The sequence below is a fragment of the Azolla caroliniana genome, unplaced genomic scaffold, assembly GCF_043228905.1.
Source record: "Azolla caroliniana isolate FFs.n. ecotype wild unplaced genomic scaffold, voAzoCaro1.0.p SCAF_12, whole genome shotgun sequence".
Lineage (NCBI taxonomy): Eukaryota > Viridiplantae > Streptophyta > Polypodiopsida > Salviniales > Salviniaceae > Azolla > Azolla caroliniana.
The window spans coordinates 9,381,407-9,402,777 of record NW_028230447.1 but is presented as its reverse complement, the minus strand read 5'-3'; the positions used below and the strand labels follow the sequence as shown (position 1 = coordinate 9,402,777).

General features: G+C 38.1%; 1 protein-coding gene across 2 annotated transcripts in view; it reads right to left on the bottom strand.

Annotated features, from left to right (window-relative positions):
- LOC147857047 (uncharacterized) overlaps positions 1-20,936 on the bottom strand; it is a 36,280-nt gene extending 15,344 nt beyond the window's left edge. For both annotated transcript variants that reach the window (XM_087328300.1, XM_087328301.1), the window contains exons 1-21: positions 20,770-20,936; positions 20,433-20,625; positions 19,521-19,584; positions 19,342-19,430; positions 19,109-19,267; positions 18,224-19,023; positions 17,838-17,967; positions 17,032-17,145; positions 13,036-13,201; positions 11,852-11,972; positions 11,555-11,772; positions 11,219-11,467; positions 5,773-5,896; positions 4,766-4,862; positions 4,557-4,664; positions 4,390-4,468; positions 2,237-2,814; positions 1,944-2,129; positions 1,765-1,865; positions 621-807; positions 406-537 (exon numbers count right to left, since the gene is read on the bottom strand). In XM_087328300.1, the coding sequence (XP_087184426.1) occupies positions 406-537; positions 621-807; positions 1,765-1,865; positions 1,944-2,129; positions 2,237-2,814; positions 4,390-4,468; positions 4,557-4,664; positions 4,766-4,862; positions 5,773-5,896; positions 11,219-11,467; positions 11,555-11,772; positions 11,852-11,972; positions 13,036-13,201; positions 17,032-17,145; positions 17,838-17,967; positions 18,224-19,023; positions 19,109-19,267; positions 19,342-19,430; positions 19,521-19,584; positions 20,433-20,625; positions 20,770-20,792 (3,918 nt within the window). In that variant the 5' untranslated portion in view covers positions 20,793-20,936. The remainder of the gene's footprint in view (positions 1-405; positions 538-620; positions 808-1,764; positions 1,866-1,943; positions 2,130-2,236; positions 2,815-4,389; positions 4,469-4,556; positions 4,665-4,765; positions 4,863-5,772; positions 5,897-11,218; positions 11,468-11,554; positions 11,773-11,851; positions 11,973-13,035; positions 13,202-17,031; positions 17,146-17,837; positions 17,968-18,223; positions 19,024-19,108; positions 19,268-19,341; positions 19,431-19,520; positions 19,585-20,432; positions 20,626-20,769) is intronic.
- Positions 20,937-21,371: the final 435 nt, after the last annotated feature.

The following is a 21,371-nucleotide window of genomic DNA, read 5'->3' as shown; positions in this document are numbered from 1 at the left end:
ACCAATGTATATTACTGAACAAATGTGCTTTCTCATATTTCTTTAGAGTATATGGGCAGTGCAAAATTACTGCCATTCAGCTGAACAGGCAGGCTTTTGGAAGGGTTTCACAATTTTGGATCACACATTGACCCGACAACACTTGGGATTTAATCTCTTGTTTGTTCTTATATGCCACTTTTCCCTCTTAAAAGAAGTTAATAACAATTTATTTATAATCCATATTTTGTACAGTAAGCAAATATGTTTCATTGTCTTGGATGGATCTGAGGGATTATTTTATGATGATGATGAGACCTTATCCTGTACAGGAAGGACATGAGGAAATGATTATCTGAAAGATGATCTTAACATTGATGATAAAAGAGCAGACAAAAACACTCCAGTGGAGACTGAGAGTCATACTTGTAAACGGTTGTCAAAGAACTGAAGAAGAGATTCATCAAAGGTATTCATTAAGTCTTGTATATCATTCTTCAACTTCCTCATTTCAAACTCTTGTGCACGTTGTTTTTTCTCTTTTTCTTCTTTAATTGCCTGTATAAGAGTGCACAGGTCAACTCCAATTCACAAGGTCACTAGTTACAACTTTCTATTTTGGTCAGGTATTGATTGTTTACCTTCAATTTGGCATCAAATTCTTTCATGTCCTTGATTTGTTCTTTGGTAAAGTTCTTTGGGTTCCCATGCATCCACGCTGGTCTCTCTAGTTCTGTATCCAAGATCACTTCCTCTTTCTTTTGCTCTAACTTTCCGCCCATCATATCTTGGAGTGCTCTCTCCGCATCATTGTTTCCCTGCTTTAGTCTGAGATGAAAAAAATTCATTGAAATAACGTTCATACCAGAATATGCTATATGTGTAATCCACATTATAACTGAAATTCTTTTAACTTACTATAGAAACTTAAATGACACAAGCTTTGAATAAGTTCATATACCATTACGAATCCCTCGTGTTTATGTGTATAAGAAACTTTATTTTTTTTAAACCCTAATATTGAAGAATGAGGAATTGGCAGGGTACAGCCAGGTGTGTTCTCTAGTTATATTTATTATAGTTAGTATTTCTCCAAGATGAGAAGATGAGACTATTTTATATCACCTATTAAGAGATGTTGACATTTATTTCAGTTTATTATTCCAAGATGAGACTATTTTATATCACAAGTTACTAGAATACAAAGACCAATGACACTCGGGACACTTATTTGCTAATAATCAAGAAGCGCAAAGAGGAGTTATTCAACGATACTGATATTTCCACAACCTTATCAGCAAAGAATCATCACAACCTTCTTTAGCTCCAGCACTCCTCACGCTACAAGTCAATCAAGGGGCATACAAATAGGGACTCAATCACAAGATTCGAAAGGTGTTACAAAAGATCCGGCAATTGCAATTTGGCATTCATGTAAGAATCATTCATCCAGATCACATCCCTTTAGCCCATTATAACCCAATATTGGTGTTTCTTCCCTCACATTGGAAACCTCTCCCTTATGGAACAGCCCATGTTAGGCAGAATGAATGAGGCTCCAGAAAAAGGTGGCAATGAGAAGTATCAATCATTTATTTTAAACTGTGAAGATTACTGATAATATCTTACTGGACATGCTGGCTTGGCTTTTCTCACTTTTTAATGGCCAGATGCACATGCAAGATATTTGGAAATATTCATTAATCAATGCTATTTCATATGATGGAAATTTAAGAAGTGCAACAAGGCATTTCTCTACACTTAAGAAAGCCAAAAAACACAGACCTTTTCTTATCATTCATCTCATCTTCCTTTTTCTTCTTAAGAGCCATATAGTTTAGGACATGAATTTCCTCATCCTTTACTACAAATATGCTCTCAAAGTCCTGGATACAGAAAACTTGAAATTTAGAGGGGGTAAAAGAATAGGTACAAATTCCAGGTAAATGTTTTATAGCATTTACATCGTGACGATCCAATTGAGGCAGGACAAAATCATCCTTTAGGCCAAGTTTTCTTTGGAGCTCAGTAATCCTTGTATTCATTTCCTTTATCTTTTCAATAATTGATTCTTTGTTCTCCTCCAATTCCACAAATCGTTTATTGAAAGCTTCACGAGCAAGTTGCAATTCTTTAAACAATAGGAATCTCTGTAAAGGTTTTGCATAGTACGTCATAAATCAAAGGCTTGGAATCATGTAAAAATAATCATCTGCATGATTGTAAAGAAATCTATCCATATGCTTGATTTACTTACCTGAGTTCTCTTCCTTTTTGGGGTTGAGAGCTCAAACGATCCATATAGTAGATTTGAGATGGGTCCTTTATCGAGTAGCTCTGCAGTGGGAGATTCATTTTCTTCCTGATCTTCTTCAGGTGTAGGCAAAGGACTTACTGAATCATTAGGCGCCCTATTAGTAATATTTTCAACCTCCATTATCTTCCCTGCACTGGAATCTCGCGCCGTCATAATAGAGCTCCTTCGACCAGGACTTGCATCTTCAATCTTAGGTGCTGCAGTTTCGAAGTTTGTCATTTGTATAGAGGGATCACTGGGTCCCTCCTTCATAGTTGTAATATCCTCCCTACTTCTACATGATATGTCATCTTCTCCTACTGTGCCTGAACTCTCACTACAAATAGATCCTGGCACTGTTGGTATATCCATTTGACTGCTTACAACTAGCTTCAGTTCTTTTGTGTACTCATTCTCCTGCATTTCTATAATACGAATATATTTCGCTAGATTTGCTGCCCTATTGTTTGGCTGATTTTTATGATGCAGAGGAAAATTTGGTACTCGACAACCTTGCAGAAATGGCCACAAATGTTTACCTACATGACATGGAATATAATACGCTCATCAAGATACTCAGCAGTACAAACCCTTTTTTCCCTTGGCTAATGAAAATCTCAGGTAACTTAAGCAGTTCTACTAATTTAGTTTTTTTTATTTTGGTCTGTTTCTCTCCAAGATGAGACAACATTGTAAGATGTAATCTCTCATTTGGATTCAAACACAATTTTGTCCTTAGGTCTCGATGACTGTCCGCAAGAAAATAATCATTGCTTCTATGTTAGAAACACAATAATGGTTTTGAGTCAATTGGCAAGAGCATAAATGCACTACCCTGTTTCCAATATAGCTTAGGTTTTCCCCATTTAAACATCACCAAAGCAGAAAAAATGGTGATCCGAACTGATATTATCGAAGTAAATAAAGGAAGAACATGGATCCACCCTACAACACCTCTTGTTTGGAAGATGGCCCACTATAAGGATAAAGTTTTACACACATAGGAGAATGGATTCATCATTAGGCCCTCTTATATGGGCATGCATCTACCCCAGACAATGCACAGTGTGATAGGGCAGTTACAAACCTCTTCACGTCAATTATAGATTGAGGTAGGCAGATGTGCATGCACGCCTTTGTATGAATGAATTTGCCAATTGAGTCATCATGGGATTCAATCTGAACAACACTATGCTTGACATTGCATTATTTTTTTATGAAATCAGAGGGAGATATCGTTGCCTCTTTAACCAAGGCTTTGGCCCACAATTAGAGGAAATGGAATATGTGAACCAACAATGCTTGAGACTATTCTTGGTAATACTCTGGAAATAAAGAAAGAAAGATATATTAACATCTTTTAAGAGGCCAAAATGGCCTATAAGACCAAACATGAGATTACATCTTAAGTGTTGTCTCGTCTTTGAGAACAAATCAAAATAAAATAAATATTTCACAGTAAATATAAAAGTAAATAAGATGAAAAGAGAAGAAACGAGGGAATCTGGTTTTTGGCACATGTGAGATTCTCAAGTTAAGTATATTGTAGCTTTTATCTTCGAAAGATCTCTAGCATAGGTCGATCCAGAATGGAAATGTCTCCGAAACAAGGGAAGCACCTACGATAGTGGGAGATAATGGCTTTTATCTGTCGATGACAAGGGTGTCAAGGTCATGGTCCATGGGAGCGGGGCCTATGTGCACGGAAAATTGCTATTGCCCGATCAATTGTAACCCCTTTGTTATGTCCTGGTCTGGAGCCCATTTGTGTATCCCGGATTACATCTTAAAATGGTGTCTCGTCTTTGAGAACAATAACCCCAAAATAAATGCAGCTAAGTAAAAAGTAAATAGAAATAGAATAACCAGACATTTAAGAATCTCCTCATCTATAAATTTAAGATTCTCAATTTTTGTCTTGAAATATCTCTAGCATAGGTTGATCCAAAATGTAAGGCCTCTGAATTGTAGGAAGCACCAATGGACCACCTATATTGAATTTAGAACATACCAAAGACCATCACAAAGATGCCTAAGCACATCTTCCCATGAAAAGAGGATAGGGACAATAATAGTAGTTATTATAACTGCTGAGGGGAGGAAAGAAACCAAACCTGCCTCTGCAACATCTTTCCAACACTCCTGTTTAATGCGTTCCACCATTATATCCTTCTTTAAGTTCTCCCTAATAACCTGCATAAAAGAACTATACAGATGTGATTCAATTCATGCAATCATTTTAGAGATATGTAAGACAAAATGCAGAAGCTTTGAGGGAAACCTGCTCATGAACACTAATGATTCTTTTCTCGCCATCAGACCTCAGCTCACATTCTAGATCTGTATCAACAATCAATTCTGATGGCAGTAGCTTTTCCAACTCTGGTGCCTAAAAGGAATATTGTTCAACATGCTCATTGAAAATAGAACATACAAAAATCCCAGAAAATTTGGTCAAATAACGGAAACATTCCAGAAGCACCATAAGACCTTTTCATTTATGTCAACGATATCATGAAATTCCTGCTTTATCTTCTGAATCTTTTTCTTGATTTCTGTTCGATAACCTTGGCTTGTAACTACTGACCTTCACATAAAAAAAATCTTAACATTAAACCAAAACTCAGTTCATGATGTTGGGCCTCTTATACTGGATACATTCCAATAATTTTTATGTCTTTCAATGGTTTCTTATGCCATAATGGAAGTGGACTACCAGAAACTTCTTATTAGTCCTTCTTATTAGTCCACGTTTTAGCTCAGACAGACTGTACAAAAAAATAAATCCACAGCACTAGTTGCCAATTACAGCTCTTTACGTTTAACGTAGTAGTTCAAAAATCACGTCATGATACTGTGACCAATCAATCACTGAGTATTTCATAGAGTAATACAAAAATTGAACGTATGTCCTGAAACCAAGCAGTGCAAGATTGATTCAACAAACCCCTTTCTCATCTATTCAAGGAACCACTCTCGGGATACAGTTAAAAAGCGGTGGTCAGTATTTTACATTCAGTCCACCGCTTTCTAACTGTATCCTGAAAGCCCCAACTATGCATGCATAAATTATTTCCAATAATAGCACATTAGCTTTTTTGATAAACATGGAAAAAGGACCCGTAACAAAATTGCCACATCCTATTCCCCAGAGACAGCCAAGAAGAAGTCAATCAAAAAGACCCAAGAAAGGTGAATTTTGCACAGCTCAGCGTTGGTGATGAATGGGATACTCTAGTTATAGTTTTGTATACATTACTTGTGTATAATCATCAGAGTAAGGTCTTTTGGCAAATTGGATGGTCTTTGGCACAATCAATACGCCCCTTTTTTCTGAATAATTCTGAAACGATAAAAGGCCTAAGTAACCATGTTGAAGAGTTTTCATCTACAAATCATATAGCTACAATACCACGTATGGTTTGAATTTTTACTTTGTGAACTATTCTACTGGGATACATTTTGCAGAGAAATGAAGACCAAATAACAGCTTGTACCTTGAGTCACCCATTTTTGCATATTTCTCTATCATAGAAAGCTGTCCTAATGGATCCCCTTCAGACCATGAATCATGATTTGTCCTCTCTGGAGCAATGCTAATCCTTGCTTTTGCATTTATTCCTATATTGAAAAAGTTGACAGCTTAAATTATGTTTACTTCATCACGGATAAAAAACTTAATTAACATACATAAAAAGAATACTTCATATTTTGGTTGATTATACAGCCATGAAACATTCAATGGAAAAAATGATAAAAAGATATTCTGTATTACACTACAGTTTGTTTATAGATCTATCATCTGATTTCAAGTCTCAGTATTGCTCTTTTTGGGTCTTTGAGAATTATAAAGCTGAGACATAGTGTTTGTTTTTCTAATAGTAAATGAAGTGAATTTCCAAAGGCTATTGGTACAGTTAATATATCCTTCTGTTTTTCTACACTACTTAAATTAAGTAACAGTTCAAACTCACTTATTCACCTTCAAAACATGGTACTCACACACATGGTAATATTATTTAGTGCATCCATGGCTAGTATACAGAATGCACACGGATGTAGGTGTCATAAACAATGTGAATTGATTTTAATCCTTGATCCATTTATTTCATCAGAAAGAATATTAATTTACACAGACAGACTCATATAGATATCAATTTATGGAGATTATAGACGACACAACTGCAAGAGATGTATGCATTAGAATGCACACCGATGTACTTGTCAGACACAATGTGAATTGATTTTCATACTTTGTCCATTGATTTAATCAGAAAGAATATTAATTTACACAGAAAGATTCATATGGATGTTCACACATGAAGATAATAGATGTCACAACTGCAAGAGGTGTATGCACTATCATCACGTTTTCAGGATTGCTACGATAAATGAAATAAACCGTGCTCTGCATGAGCTAAAATTCACTCAAACTTATGGTTTCTATGAGCATATTAACGTTATTTCCTTTTTGTTGTCATTCAAAAACTATGTTGGGAATATTTGAATTTTTCCTGACCTAGATGCTACAATATTTCCTCTTTCTTTCACGGTTACCCACAGTTCCCTACATGTACATGGTCACCATATGTTGCCATGTCAAAAAATATGTTAGGAATTATTTGAATCTTTCCTAGTGTAAATACTAGAACATTTTTCCCAAGTTAAAATCTAATGCAGTGGAGGATAGAAAATTGCTTGTGCATCCATTCTTTTCTTTTTTTCTTAATAAATTCAAGGGAAAAGTACCAGGATACCCCTGGAAGTTCGTCTATTTACCAGAATGCCCCTAGAAGTTCCAAATTTACCAAACTACCCCTATGTCCAAAAAAATACACTTTATAAAATAATTATACACTCAAATCTACAAGCCCTATTTACCAGAATACCCTTCAAACACAAATTTCTTTACTTAACAGTGTAGTCATTCTTTTCTTTCTTGTTCATTGGGTTGATCAATCGTCTTCATCATCAGGATCCATTGAAGGTCAGTACTCTCTCTCTCTCCCATGTGGAGAAATCACACTTAGAGCTCAAGGATGACATGACACAATACCTTAAGGATAAAATATCCTCAAGTAAGGCTGAGTTAGGAGCTATAAAAGTGGATTTCGAAAAAGGACAAGAAGCAGTGGAAAGATGCATCTCTACAGTGAAAGCCAATGTCACGAAAGAAATGCAAACATGGGCAGACATGGCCAAAGATGCCAAAGCTCAAGCTGAGCACGCCCAAAACGAAATTAAAGCAAATGCTCCTTGGATAGAGGTAGTAAAAAAGCAAAAAGGAACATCCATGGATAGGATGGCAATGATGAATGCTACTTTAGAAGAAGCCAAGAAGAAAGCTCGCGCGTTGCATGTACGAGTGGTTGGTTGGGCCGAAAAGTGAAGTCCACAAGAAGATGCCAAGAATCTCGGAACAAACATTGGAGCATCAGATATTCCATTTGCTTCGGTGTGGAGGGTGGGAAGAGATGAGTACAGAGTTAAAGCCCTTGTCATCCGCTTCATGGATATTGACAAGAAAGGCTTGACACAATGGCCTGGATCAGATTCTTTGACATGTTGGAACCCAAAAGGGGGTGCAAGCACAGTCGATTATCTAATGGGACCTCCATCTCTTATACCTGAAATAAAAGTGTTCACTATATCGGGAAGACCTATTGCCTTGGCAGCTGATCATGCATATCTACGCTTTGAGGTAAAGGATGGATGCACAAAGGATGTATATGCTAAGGAGAGTGGGTTGGCTAAGTATCTATTCACTCGCGAGACAATTGATATCCTGGGGCAACCTCCTCTTCCCCACCCGAATGCCTCACGCCCACATGAATTAACCTTCCTTACACCACAAAATGTAAGAAATGCCATTGATCAGCTACAATTTGGGAAGGCCCAAGATCATGATGGATTGGTGGGTGAACACTTTATCTATGCTCGTGACACCTTGCTCCCATTGCTAGCAAACATCTTTAATAGAGCCATGTGTGAAGGTTTTCCTACTAGATGGACTCAGCATACCATTGTGCCAATCCTCAAGAGTGGAGACCCCATGATGCCAAGCAACTATAGGACAATCATGATTGGCCATTACTTGGCTAAACTATATGGCTCGATTCTAGAATCAGAATTGAGTATATGGGCACAGCAAAATGGCTGTCGTTCAATTGGACAGGCAGGATTTCGGAAGGGGTTCACAACTTTGGATCACATATTCACCCTCCGAGCCCTTATTGAGGAGGCCAGCGCCCACAATAAGAGGATTTATTGCTGCTTTGTGGATTTCCGAAAAACCTTTGACAGTGTGCCACGTGCTCGGCTTATGCAGCGGCTAGAAGCCCTTGGTGTTCCTATAGATATGCAATGGGGAATCTATGCACTCTATGAATCTGTGTCAGGAAAAGCTCAGTCTCCTAAGGGCTTGTCAGAGGCGGTGCCTTTACTCACATTTCTTTCGCTTAGGAATAGATGCCTATGTTGCTTGCCTAGTTGGCACGCCTCACATACATTATCAGGATGTTTCGAAGTAAATTGTGGCAATTCATGCACAGCCCCTTTTGTTTGCATTGATCGGAGTTTACCGAGGTTTAGATGGCCAACCCTTTTGTGCCACAACTCAATATCAAACTCTACCTTGAGTCCCTTTGCATACATTGTTGTGTTCACCTCCGTCGCATCAAGAATAAACATGCGACCTTCTCTTCTTGCATGAGCGATAAGTTGGCCTTTATCCTCGATGAAGCAACCTTCCTGGTTGAATCGCACTTGCATTCCTTGTTCGACAATTTGGCCAACCGAGACCAAATTCTTTGTGATTGTCGAGACATGCAATACATCCTTAATGTAGCCCTTGTTGTCGTGATTGTTAAGGGCCACATCTCCAATGTGCTCAATCATGTGTGTGGAGTCATCACCGGTGTCCACCACTCCGGGTCTCTCGGGTTCCCTCAAATTCATGAACCATTCTTGATGACTTGTCATGTGATTTGAGGCACCTGAGTCCACGAACCATACATCATCAGGTTGGGAAACACTTGTTATCATGATATTCGCCCGGTGTCGCATAACAAACATCGGCGCTTTGTTTTCTAGGTCAGCCATCACAGCATAGTTTGTTTGCTGCCGGGGTGAGGCAGCTGAGTCATTCTTCTTCTTCCAACACTCGGCTTCAAAGTGGCCAGGCTTTCCACAATACCAGCACTCGGTTTGCTGGTTCTGCCTGGTTGATGCAGGCTGGTGGAAGCTCCCCTTTCTACCAGAATTCCCTCGGCTGTTTCGACCTTCTTGCTGCCTGGAATTAAACTGTTGTGGACCTCGTCGTCCACCTCTTCCTCGGCCATTCCTCCCCCGATTTCCACGACCACGACCGTGACCTCGACTGAGATCATTATTGTATATAGCATCTGCCCATCAGATGCTGTGCTTTTCGACCGTGTATGGTTCTCCTCAACCATTAGCATGGATTGCAAGTCGAAAAAGCTTGGGGGGTTCTCCCTTGTTATGGCAGTTCGAAATGAGCCATATTTTTGTGCAAGGCCGCCAAGACAGATATGCACCATCTCGTCATCATCAACTGCGACATTGATGGAGCCAAGTGAATCGCATAAGTCTTTGTTCCAGAGGGTATAGTCCGTCACGGATATATCCCCCTGACGAATATTGTTCAACTCCTGCCGGAGTTGAAGTTTTCTCGCTGTGGTTGAAGCCGCGAAAATCTTCTTCAAGTTTTTCCACGCTTATGTTGGGGCTTTCTCATCTCGAATATAGCTTAACATGTGATCTTGCACACATGTTGCCAAACAATACATTACCCTACTGGTGCCTTGCTGCCAAGTGGGGTAGTTTGGACTTGTAATATCAGGGGCTGTTTCCTAAGCTCCCTCGATATAACTCCAATACCCTTGCCCAACTAAGTACTGCTGCATCTTATATTCCCAAGATGCGTAGTTGTGCCTGTCCAACTTCTCTGTTGGAAGTGCGCTACCCATCTGTGCATTCATTTTTCTGATTTAACTTGATTCGTATGATCCTGTTAAGGTGAGCCTCTTGTTGTGCAAAACTGCAGCGACGATAGCAGGTTTTAAAACAGCGTCTCTAGCTGCTCACACAGTTTCAATGGTAGAGCTCAGTGAAGGATCTCTAACCCTCATGCTCTGATACCATGTAGAGTATCTAACTCTAGTAGAGTTTAGTATTCAGAAGCGTAGTGTGTGTGAGAGAGAGAGAGAGAGTGAATGTATAAGCAAGAGAAGGAATTACAGAGAATAACCAGAAAAATAAGAAAACACACTGTAGGGGGATGACAGCTTATGCACTTACGAGAGCTATATTAATTATTTAAAGATCATCAACTAAACTGAATGGCCAAAGGGGGTTTTATATACAAGTCCTCAAGGGACTGCCCTATTAAATGTGTTGGTGGAATCTAACCAAGATATCCACTTGAGGACGATTTTGTCATAAGAATATCTAATATTCTTTGACCACACTAACACTCGACAACTACACGGATTACAATAAAGTGTGCTTTCACACACTCGACAACTACACGGATTACCCTTTTATGACAAACTTGAGATCATGCCTTTTCTATTTGGTGCACTGTTTCCGTAAATGCTCTAAATAGCAACAGTTTTATGTAGTTCAAGAAGGTTTCAGAGAAGGTTTCAATTGGACCACATACAAGGTCATGCACATCCTTTCATCCTGAATTGTTCTCTGCAACTCGGGAAATCAAGAAAGGAGGCAAACACGTCCCCAATAAAATTATCCTTATCTGGACAACAGAAAGGAGGTAAGATGAGACCTAATGACTCACAGACTGTACAGAGTTACATGATCTCCTATTTTCTGTGGCATTTGCAAGTTTCTTCAAAAATAAATAATAAGATATGAATGTCCTAGAAGCACAATCATTTCTATGGAAACATGCAATATTCCTACCAGTTGTGTCAGAGGTTATCTTCAATCCTATTGCTGGTACCTCAGCACAATAGATAGCACCATTTGCTCCTCCAATAAATAGTCTACTGTCTCCAACAATCAAACAAGTAATTCCACCTAGATAACCATCATACAACTGAACATCAACGACCTTTTGAGGCTGGCGAAGAGGATCCAAAACAGTATCTCTAATCTGCAATGCTCCATCTTCAGCTCCTGTGATCAGAGTTGATGTCTCCCAATGAAGCACTAAAGTCAAAGTGTACGAGTCAGATTCACAAAACCTACCTTATCTAATATGATTCTCATTGAAAAGGAAAAAGCAGATATACTAACCCAATGCTGTTCCTATCTTTGCATGACCTGGCATATTAAAATGTGCATGAACTGCATTGCCACTTGATCCAGTCCACCCCTGAACAGTTTGAGGAATACGATATTGTTGCATCCGTTTATCTTGGCCTATTCCCCATACTATTTTGCGCTCTACCTTTTCTTTCTCAAGATAGTACTTTCCAACCACAAAACTGAGGAGTGGAACTTGTGTCCGGAAACTGTATTTAAATCTATCTATCATGATGAATTCATTATTATAATTTCGAACATACTGTAGTTATTTCAAAAGCTCTGTACCTTATACAATTTAGAGACTTGTTATCAAGGAAAAGATCTCCATTTACCGCCTGAGTTGGAGCCTTAACTTTCACTATCTCCCCCCGTGCAAGTGAAACAAATATGTATGCTTGATCAGTACCTGAAATAAATTTATTGATTCAGCAGTGCACTAAATTACATATAAGTGACATGTTTCACTCAAAAACTCACCTTCACCATTACTCAAGGAAGACGCCCATCATTGACTTAATTTTGCACACAGAATGGGGGAACTTGTGTTAAGACAACCTGCATACAGCTAGGTTGTGTGCATTTAGAAGGCTGTTAGAGGGACGAGAACTCAATTCCTTATGAACAGAAAAGGTGATCTCTTCCTTCTCCCCCAACTTTCTTTCTACTCACTCAATTGTGGAGGAACGAGCCCTTAGGTATGTGGAAAACACTTTTGGCACATGGACCTTTGAGGGGTGACTCAAAGCTCAGTGTTTCAAAATGGTGGCACGCCCTTGGATCCCAGAAAACGTGGTGAAAAGAATCTTAAATAAGAGCTTATGGATCTTTGACAGGAGGCTCAGGGCGTGGTGACTGGAATGTAGTGGCACATCATTCAGACCCCGGATGATCTGCATGGCATAGCTGGTGACAGATAAATAAATGGATAAGAAAAGATATCATCAAAGTGGATAAAGAAAGACTATAGTAATTATAAGTCCCTCTCCGTATATGTCTCCAGATTTTTTTATTATTCAAACCAAAAACTCGGAGGTACACATGACATGTGTCCTTTTCACACCAATGAAGCAGGTTCAGACATCATGCCATCAACTGAGGATAGGGACTAGACAATATACTGAGTATTGCATTCTAATATGAATTTTCACCACTTCTTCAAAGAGTGTTGAGAAACACAAACTTCAATGAAAACCAAATGACGGTTGATAGAAGTCTATTTCCAATCCTTTAGATAGTTACAGAAACCAAAGACACTAAATAGAATTCTACTGTGAAGTTCAGATAATTATTGTTCCACTTTCACAAACAATTCTGTTTTCTAGGTTAACTACATTCTTCAAACTTTGACATAACCAAAACTACTGAATAAATTTCTAGTATATTAATCAGATAGTTATTATTTCAGTTTTCAGGCATAGCTACTATGTAAACTTCTGATGGTTATATTACTTGAGTTTGAAAAAGTTAACCTTCAGTGGGTATGTCCCATGCTATAGATAAGATACTATCATCGAATGTAGTATACCCCAAAAGTTCTAGCTCGTCTACATCTGAGAGTCCACACCGCAAAAAGAACAGCCTTCCGTCATCTTTACAGGAAGCTGCTAGTTGGTTTGAGCTTTTGTTAAATGATACCTACATGATTTTGTGCAATTATTTCAGGAACTAAAATATTTTTGCTAGTTAACTCATCAAAATTCATAATGGCTCATTCTATCCCAGTACATTCAAATGTAGTGTATTCTATGCCATAGAAGATTTTACATAAACGTTCATACACACAGCACAGTATGATTCTTAAATCAGATTGTAATTTTTGTCTTTGAAGATATTTTCATAGGCCCATCCAGAAAAGAGACATCCCCAAAGCCAAGGAAGCACTTGCAATGGCGGGAGGTAATGGCCTTTATCTATTGATGACAAAGGTGGTGAGATCATGTTCCACGAGTCCAGGACTGACATACATAATCTCTATTGCCTGATCCATCGTATTAACGTCTTTTTAAGAGGTCAAAATGCCAGAACTCTTAAGAAGCTCTTGAGTACCTTCGTTTAAGAAGCTCCCAAAGCTGTTGGATACCGGTCACTGATCGGAATACAGCCTCTAACAACCCATTGGAAGTTCTCTTTTTTTCTAGCACAAATTTATACAATGCATAGATTTCCCATTGCATATCTATAGGGGCAGAAAGAGCTTTTTAGAAAATCCACAAAGCAGCAATAAATTCTCTTCTTATTGTCTCTATCCTCCTCTATAAGGCCTGAAGATAAATACATCCTCCGATTTGTGTAAAAAGTGAGTCTTATATTGGGTCATCTTCGTACCAAGTAATATTTTGGGGCTGATCCATGTTATCTTGTTTTCCAAGTTAATAATATCAGTACAGATCATTCTATACTTTTTCACTTTGGACATGTTTAGATGGGACAATCCAAGCTATATTGGAACAGGGCAGTGCTAACCTTGAGTACCTTCTTTTAGGGAGCTTACGCCATGTGACTTGAATCAGTGTTGCATTTAAGCATACCATCAGCAAGTTGTGTTGATGACATAAGTGCCAACCTTGAGTACCTTCTTTTTGGGAGCTCCCAAAGCAGTTGGATATAGGTCACTGATCAAAATAATGCCTCGATGATTATAGGGACTGCTCTCATTTCCACCTCAGCACCAGTGCTTTGCTCCTTATCATGCAAGCACTCATTGACACTAAAGATCTCTCTAAATCTTTCCAGTTATTTGTGTTGTTAAGACTCAATTCCCAAGTTTCTACTTGTATCATCCTTGAGTTTCCTTCACTTGGATATGAAAGCTTTTCTTTTTTTATGTCTATAAAATGACCCCACCCCACCTCTATGCTGAAGCAAATGGAATATCTGTAAAGAATCTAACTCTAGTAGAGTTGAGTATTCAGAAGCGTAGTGTGTTTGTGTGAGAGTGGGTGAATAAGCAAGAGAAGAAATCAGAGAGAATAACCAGAAAATAATAAGAAAATACACAATAGGGGGATGACAGCTTATGCACTGAAGAGAGCTATATTAATTAACTAAAGATCATCAACAAAACAGAATGGGCAAAGGGGGTTTTATATACAAGTCCTCAAGGGACTGCCATATTAAATGTGTTGGTGGAATCTAACCAAGATATCCACTTGAGTATGATTTTGTCATAAGAATATCTAATATTCTTTGACGACATTAACACTCAACTACACGGATTACAATAAAGTGTGCTTACACACGTTTTCACACATCGTCCTATTCTTCATAAGCACATGTTCACACAAGTTGAGCTTGATTCTCAACACGCCCCCTCAAGGTCAATTGTGTGTCCTCTTAAGCTTGGTTGTTTTGGTGTAGTTGAAGACCTGATTACAGTTGGTTGGACTACTAGACTGTGGTTTTCCCATTGTTCCTATGTACTCGATCTTGATCTAGCAATGTCGATCTTGCTGATCCAAAATTTCAAGCTTGTCAAGGGTGCCTACAGGGTCGAGTTTATCTCTAACTTCAAAAAATTCCGAGCTTTGGAAAGTCTTCCTCTAACTTGCCGGGTCAAGTCGAGTTAGATGTGTCGGTCTTACTTTGCCGATGCCGGTCTCACTCTTCCTCTTGTATGGTGCTGATTCTCCATGTTTTCATTCGTCTTTGTACTTGTACTCTCCCCCAAGCTCATCATATCGAGTGTTCTAAGGTCTAGATCCACTGAGAATTGTCGTAGCTTGTCAAGACCTAGCGCCTTAGTGAAAATATCAGCCACTTGCATGTTGGTGCCAACGTATTGGAGGTCAATGTCGCCGGCCAATATACGCTCACGGATGTATAGTGCACCTCTATGTGCTTAGTCCGGGCGTGAAACACCAGATTCTTTGCAAGCTGAATGCTGCTGAGATTATCACAGTGAATCAGTATTGGCTTGTTCACCAATTCGTTGAAGTCTTTCAACAGTCTTTTAAGCCATACAGCTTCGCAAGCAGCTACAGCTGCATCCCTACACTCCGCCCCAGTGCTCGATAGAGCGATTGTTGGTTGTTTCTTGCTACTCCAAGAGACTGCTCCACTACCAAGTGAAAACATAAATCCCGAAGTGGATCACCTATCAGATGCATTGCCTGCCCAATCAGCATCTGTGAAGCCTTCAAGTCGAAGTGGTGCTCCACGCTTATAGAAGATACCATAATTAAGTGATCCACTAATATAACGTAACACTCGCTTAGCACAATCCATGTGAGTGTCGCGGGGGGTTTCCATGAACTGACTAAGAACCCCAATCGGATAGCTAAGATCTGGTCGGGTGATAGTTAGGTAGATAAGTCTCCCAATTATTTGGCGATACTGTGTCGGCTCACAGAATTTTCTAGAATCTGCAATTAGCTTCATATTCTTATGACAAAATCGAACTTGAGTACAATTTTGTCATAAGAATATCTAATATTCTTTGACTACATTAACACCGGATTACAATAAAGTGTGCTCACACACTTTTTCACACATCATCCTTTTCTTCATAAGCACATGTTCACACATTCTCAACAATATCTAATGCCCTGATTTTGTTCTGCAATTCATGGCATCGTTTTCTCGGCTTTCGTTTCCAACTCAACTAACAAGTCATTCATGTTATCTTTAGGTACTTCGCCATGTCATCCTCGTGTTGTAAGTTTGACTTCTTCACAAAACTTGTGATGTCTTTTTGTATGGCTTCGAATAATTCAATCTTGAAAGAGGCATTCAACTATGTTTTCTAATATGTCTCCTTTTGCATTTCCTCTTTCAAAGCTCTTTTATATCATCTCCCATACAATTCACCTCGTCTAATCAAATGGCATAAGAGGTCACCTTCCCCTCTTTGATATCTAATGGAACATGCATTTTGGTTTGCCCCATCCCTTTATGTAACAGAAACGTAGCAGAAAGAAAGAAAGAAAGATATATTAACGTCTTTTAAGAGGCCAAAATGGCCTATAAGACCAAACAAGAAATTACCTCTTAAGTGTCGTCTCGTCTTTGGGAACAACAAATCAACAAATCAAAATAAAATAAATATTACTCGATAAATATAAATGTAAAGAAAGAAAGAAAGACAAACAGACAAATTAACTTCTTTTAAGAGGCCAAAATGGCCTATAAGACCAAACAAGAGATTACATCTTAAGTGTTGTCTTGTCTTTGGAAACAACAAATCAAAATAAAATAAATATTACTAAGTAAATATAAAGACAAAGACCTTAATGGTGCTTTAATTAGGTATGAGGTATAAGTGTATATAATAACCAAGGTTCTTATGTCGTAATGTGAAAGACTTCAAGGGAAATTCAAATAAATAATGCATGAGACTTTCTCCAAACTCGTGTACAAAATAGAATCTTGCAGACATCCCCCATGTCTAGGATTGTTCAAATCTGTTTTCAACTAGTCTTCCGCCATCTTTAGAAACCCTCATCGAATTTATTAAAATTAGTGTTTACCTTATCGATCGCAGAAATATGAAGTTTATTCTGAAAAACAATAGCGGAGCGTCCCATGGAGTCCACTTTAAACATGTACAAATTTCCATTTTGTGAACCTGTTACAGCTGTGTTCTGTATGAAAGAACAAACAAAACTATCAAAAATTTGAAGGGACAATTAGTTTTCCAAATGGACAGATACATATATTATAATTCATTCGTCTTGACACAAAACAAATTACTCTATACATTTATTCTACATAAAAAAAAGAATTGACTTTAAAAATCATCAACCTTAGATTTTATTTCAATATTCATTTGCAAACAGTAGATCCAAATAATAAATTTATGTCATATGCCAAGAATATGAGAGCAGCAAGTCTTCCAGGCCTCTTTCATGTGAACATATAAGTTTTCTGTATGATAACTCAATGAAGGTAATAAGTTATAAGTTTTCTGTATGTGGTTTTTTAGGTTCCTTTTCAATTGGGTTAAGGTGTTCCTCTATATAAGATAAATGCGCTTTATAAAAGAGAAGCATAGTGAGCTTTCAAAGAAGAATAGCCATGCAAGATAGCCACAAATAGCAAAAGAATATTATAAAAGATAAACTAAGGTCATTAAAAAGAAAGAATGAATGATATATTAACGTCTTTTAAGAGTTGAAATGACCTATAAGATCAAACAAGAAATCACATCTTAAAATGATATCAAAAAACAAAAAATCGCTAATATAACTGTGCTTCAATCCCAAAGACTTATTATATATTTTTGTTATCAGAAAGTGAAACAGTTTCAGAATTGAAAAATGCTTTCCAAACTTACCGATCCTTCATGACTATCTATGCATAGCTGAGGAGATTTGAAGCAGTGGCGAGAAAGCTCTTTTCCACGATCAGCCTCCCACACACGTACAGTCCCATCTTGACCAGAAGTTAGAACAAATTTTCCATTTCTATCAATCAGAAAAGGGAAAAAAAGGCTTAATGCAAATTTAGGAATATCCTCATGCTATCTATGCATATCTATCAATGAAATCTACATAAACATACCCATGATGCAAAAGAAACATTCTCCATCTCTATTGAGAAGAAGTGGAAAACAACAGTTTTGTAATATAGCTATACCTAAGTGACAATCATTTACCTCTATCAATGAGATATACAGCAACATACTAGGACACAAAAGAAACTGCAAAAATTGCATCTCACCCAAGGGTAGCAAATCCAAGAATTGGACCATAATGATACGCACTTCTCCATTCAATTATAGCCAAACTTTCTGCAAGAGCTGCGCCAGACTTTCCAGAAATCATTGATAGTAAACCTTGCTTGTTGACTCTTACTATGATGATGCATCCACTTGCTGCACCAATTACAAGCTTTGTTTGCTCTATTGTATATGTCATATTTGTAACTTGTGTAACTTCCAGATTCATGGAATAAATGACCATTGATGCAGTGTTTCCCGTTGCCCTCATTTCAAAACCCACACAATTTCTAGCCTGACCACGTGATAAATTTTCAGTTACAGTATTAATAGTTTCCCCAGATGTAGAACTTCTATCTGTTGTGCAAGATTCCATGTCAACGCTATTAATGTCTGAAAACACTATATTCCCTTTCTCTTTGCTCTTTGCAGGTAGCAGTGATAACCAGCACACATGTCCTTCTACATCCACAATCACGAGATGCAGCTGACCTAGACATATGGAGGTGATCTTCTCCATGGCTTGTGATACTCTCAACAATTGCCATCTATCATTATTCTCAGAGACTGAAAAAGTATTTGCATCCACAGATGTTTTAAAGTTTCCTTCAACAAGTTGTTGGAGAAAAGACGGTTCAGATTCATCATCTGTAGAACTCATCTGCGGAATCAATGTTGAGTTGTATGAAAGAACTTCACCTTTCAGACAACCTATATAAATCATTTTCCCATCTTCTGACCATACATGACAATGTGGTTCATATGGTCTTGGAAAGAAACCTTTGCAAGTAAATGTTATTCGCTGTATTTCACATATAAAATATTGTCATTCGAAGATACTCTCACCCTTATTATGAGATCACGATATTACATACAGATACCGTTACCTGGAAATTGTGCTCATATGTCCATAGGGACATAGATCCAGATCCACTAACACATATTTGGTCAGAGTTTGCAGGGTTAAAACTAGCAAACTCAACAACAGAATCCAAATGACCTTCTGCAATTTTCGATGGTTGTTCATCTCGCAGATCCCAAAGGCACTGCAAAGGATTGATTAAAAAGATATATGTTACTGAGGAAACAGAAACCTTGATTGAGAAAAACAAAAGCTCACCAATCTAAAATCAGGCTCAGAGGAAGCAGTGATAAGCTTATGACCATCTTTTGAGAATGCAATGGCTGAAACCTCAACTTCTGCAATATCTACAGAAAAAGTAGCGAAACTTAAATCAGAGACCACATCTCCCAATCGATTCAACGTCATTGATTGTAACCACGAAGGCAAAGCAAAACCTGAAATCTTGCAAAGCAGCTGTTTCTTTGTAGAATGATACAGATACACAGAGGGATGGAGTCCCTATAACATGTACAATAGATGGTATAGCTGAGTTCATGAGTAACAGAATCTAGATTATATTCTTAGTGAGCCTGGTGCTTCCTTATGTCTTATCTAGAGTAACATTATGAACAATGTACCCACTTACATGACAATTAAAGATATACCCTAGTACATCATTGATGGCACTAAGCCCCTCTCCGATTAAAGGTATACTCTGATATAACATTGATGGCATAAGACTACCCATTAGAACATTTGTAGGTGATTTCAAGTTTATTGTTAACCCTTATCTGACATGCTTATCTAAAGATGAAGATAACGTTACAAACTGTGCTCTCACCCAAATAACTAAAATAACTCATTAAAGATATACTAATCAAATAGCCCATTAAAAGTATACTCTAATCAAATAACTCTCTAATCAAGAATTGACAGCATTCAGACTTCCCAGCACAACTTTTACTCGTAGATGACAATGAAGACTACCCGTAGGAATCCTTGTCAGTGATTTTCATTTTAATTTCTCCGTAGAAAGTATACTCTAATCTAACATCAATGGCATTAAAATTAACCATAAGAACCTTTGTTGGTGATTTTATGTTTAGTTTCTGCACATCTCTAGTATCATTCCTCACAAAAACCTTGTCTTGTATTGATAGTATCCGAGACGCACACATACAAACATGTTTTCCATTGAAACTTGGGAGACACATAGATCTCCATTCATTTTCAAACAGACAAAAAAATCAATAAAGTTCAATGTCTAGACTAATCTGACAATACGGTAGGAGAAGACCTTGCTTTGGATTGATAATGTTGAAGAAAAACACATACAGACTTGTTTCTCACTATATACAAAAAAATACCTTTTCAGCATATGCAATCCGCTGGTTCAATGGATCGAAAGAAGATACAGAAATGCCAAATCTGGAACCCAATAGAAGAGGCGTACTTAATCCTTTCGCAAAGCTATAAGAGCTTATAGAATTTCCACAAATAGCCAAAGCTGAAGAATCATCAATGACATGTAGCGTGCTCCCCTGGTATCCAATTCCATAACTATTTCAATGCAAAAAAAGGGGAAAAAAAGGGCGACAGTAAGAAGAAAGAAAGAGATGATGATAATGAAGTATGGAGAAAAGGAAGAACAAAAAAAAGGTTGCATTAAGAAAGGAAAGAGATGAGTTCGTTTTAGGGTTCTACATTATCTTGAATTTCTGATCCATCTGTCTCTGTCTCTGTCTCTGTCTCTGTCTCTGTCTCTGCCTCTGCTTCTGCTTCTGTATGTCTGCCTGTCTGTCTCTCTTGCGAAGGAAGCTCGAACTGCCAACAATGGCGTTCACACACAGCGGACAAGAACTGTCCCAGGAAAAACGAGAAAAACCGATGAGTTAGTCATAGTTTGGGGTAAGATGTATCATGTACCCCCCCCCCCCTCTCTCTGAATGCGCGTGTCTAACTAGTACCAAAAATTAAAGAGGGCGAGTGAGGGAATCGCGGGCGCGGACGGTGTAGGTTGCACAGCTGATGGCACATGCGATCTCCACCGTCTGATATGGACAAAAAGTTGCCAGCGTCTATCACCAGGAGCCCGACTCTGTCAAAAGGAGCCTCATTCGCTATCTGACATCCTCTATCACCAGGAGCCCAACTTATAAACAAACATCAAAAACTCCCAAAAACTGTAAGTATACAACAAATATTGCCATGAAAATGATGCATAAAATTACTCAAAAAAAACCTAAACTTCCAATTGCTAAAAACCTAAAACTTAAAACTTCCTCACAAACACACAGTGGTCGACT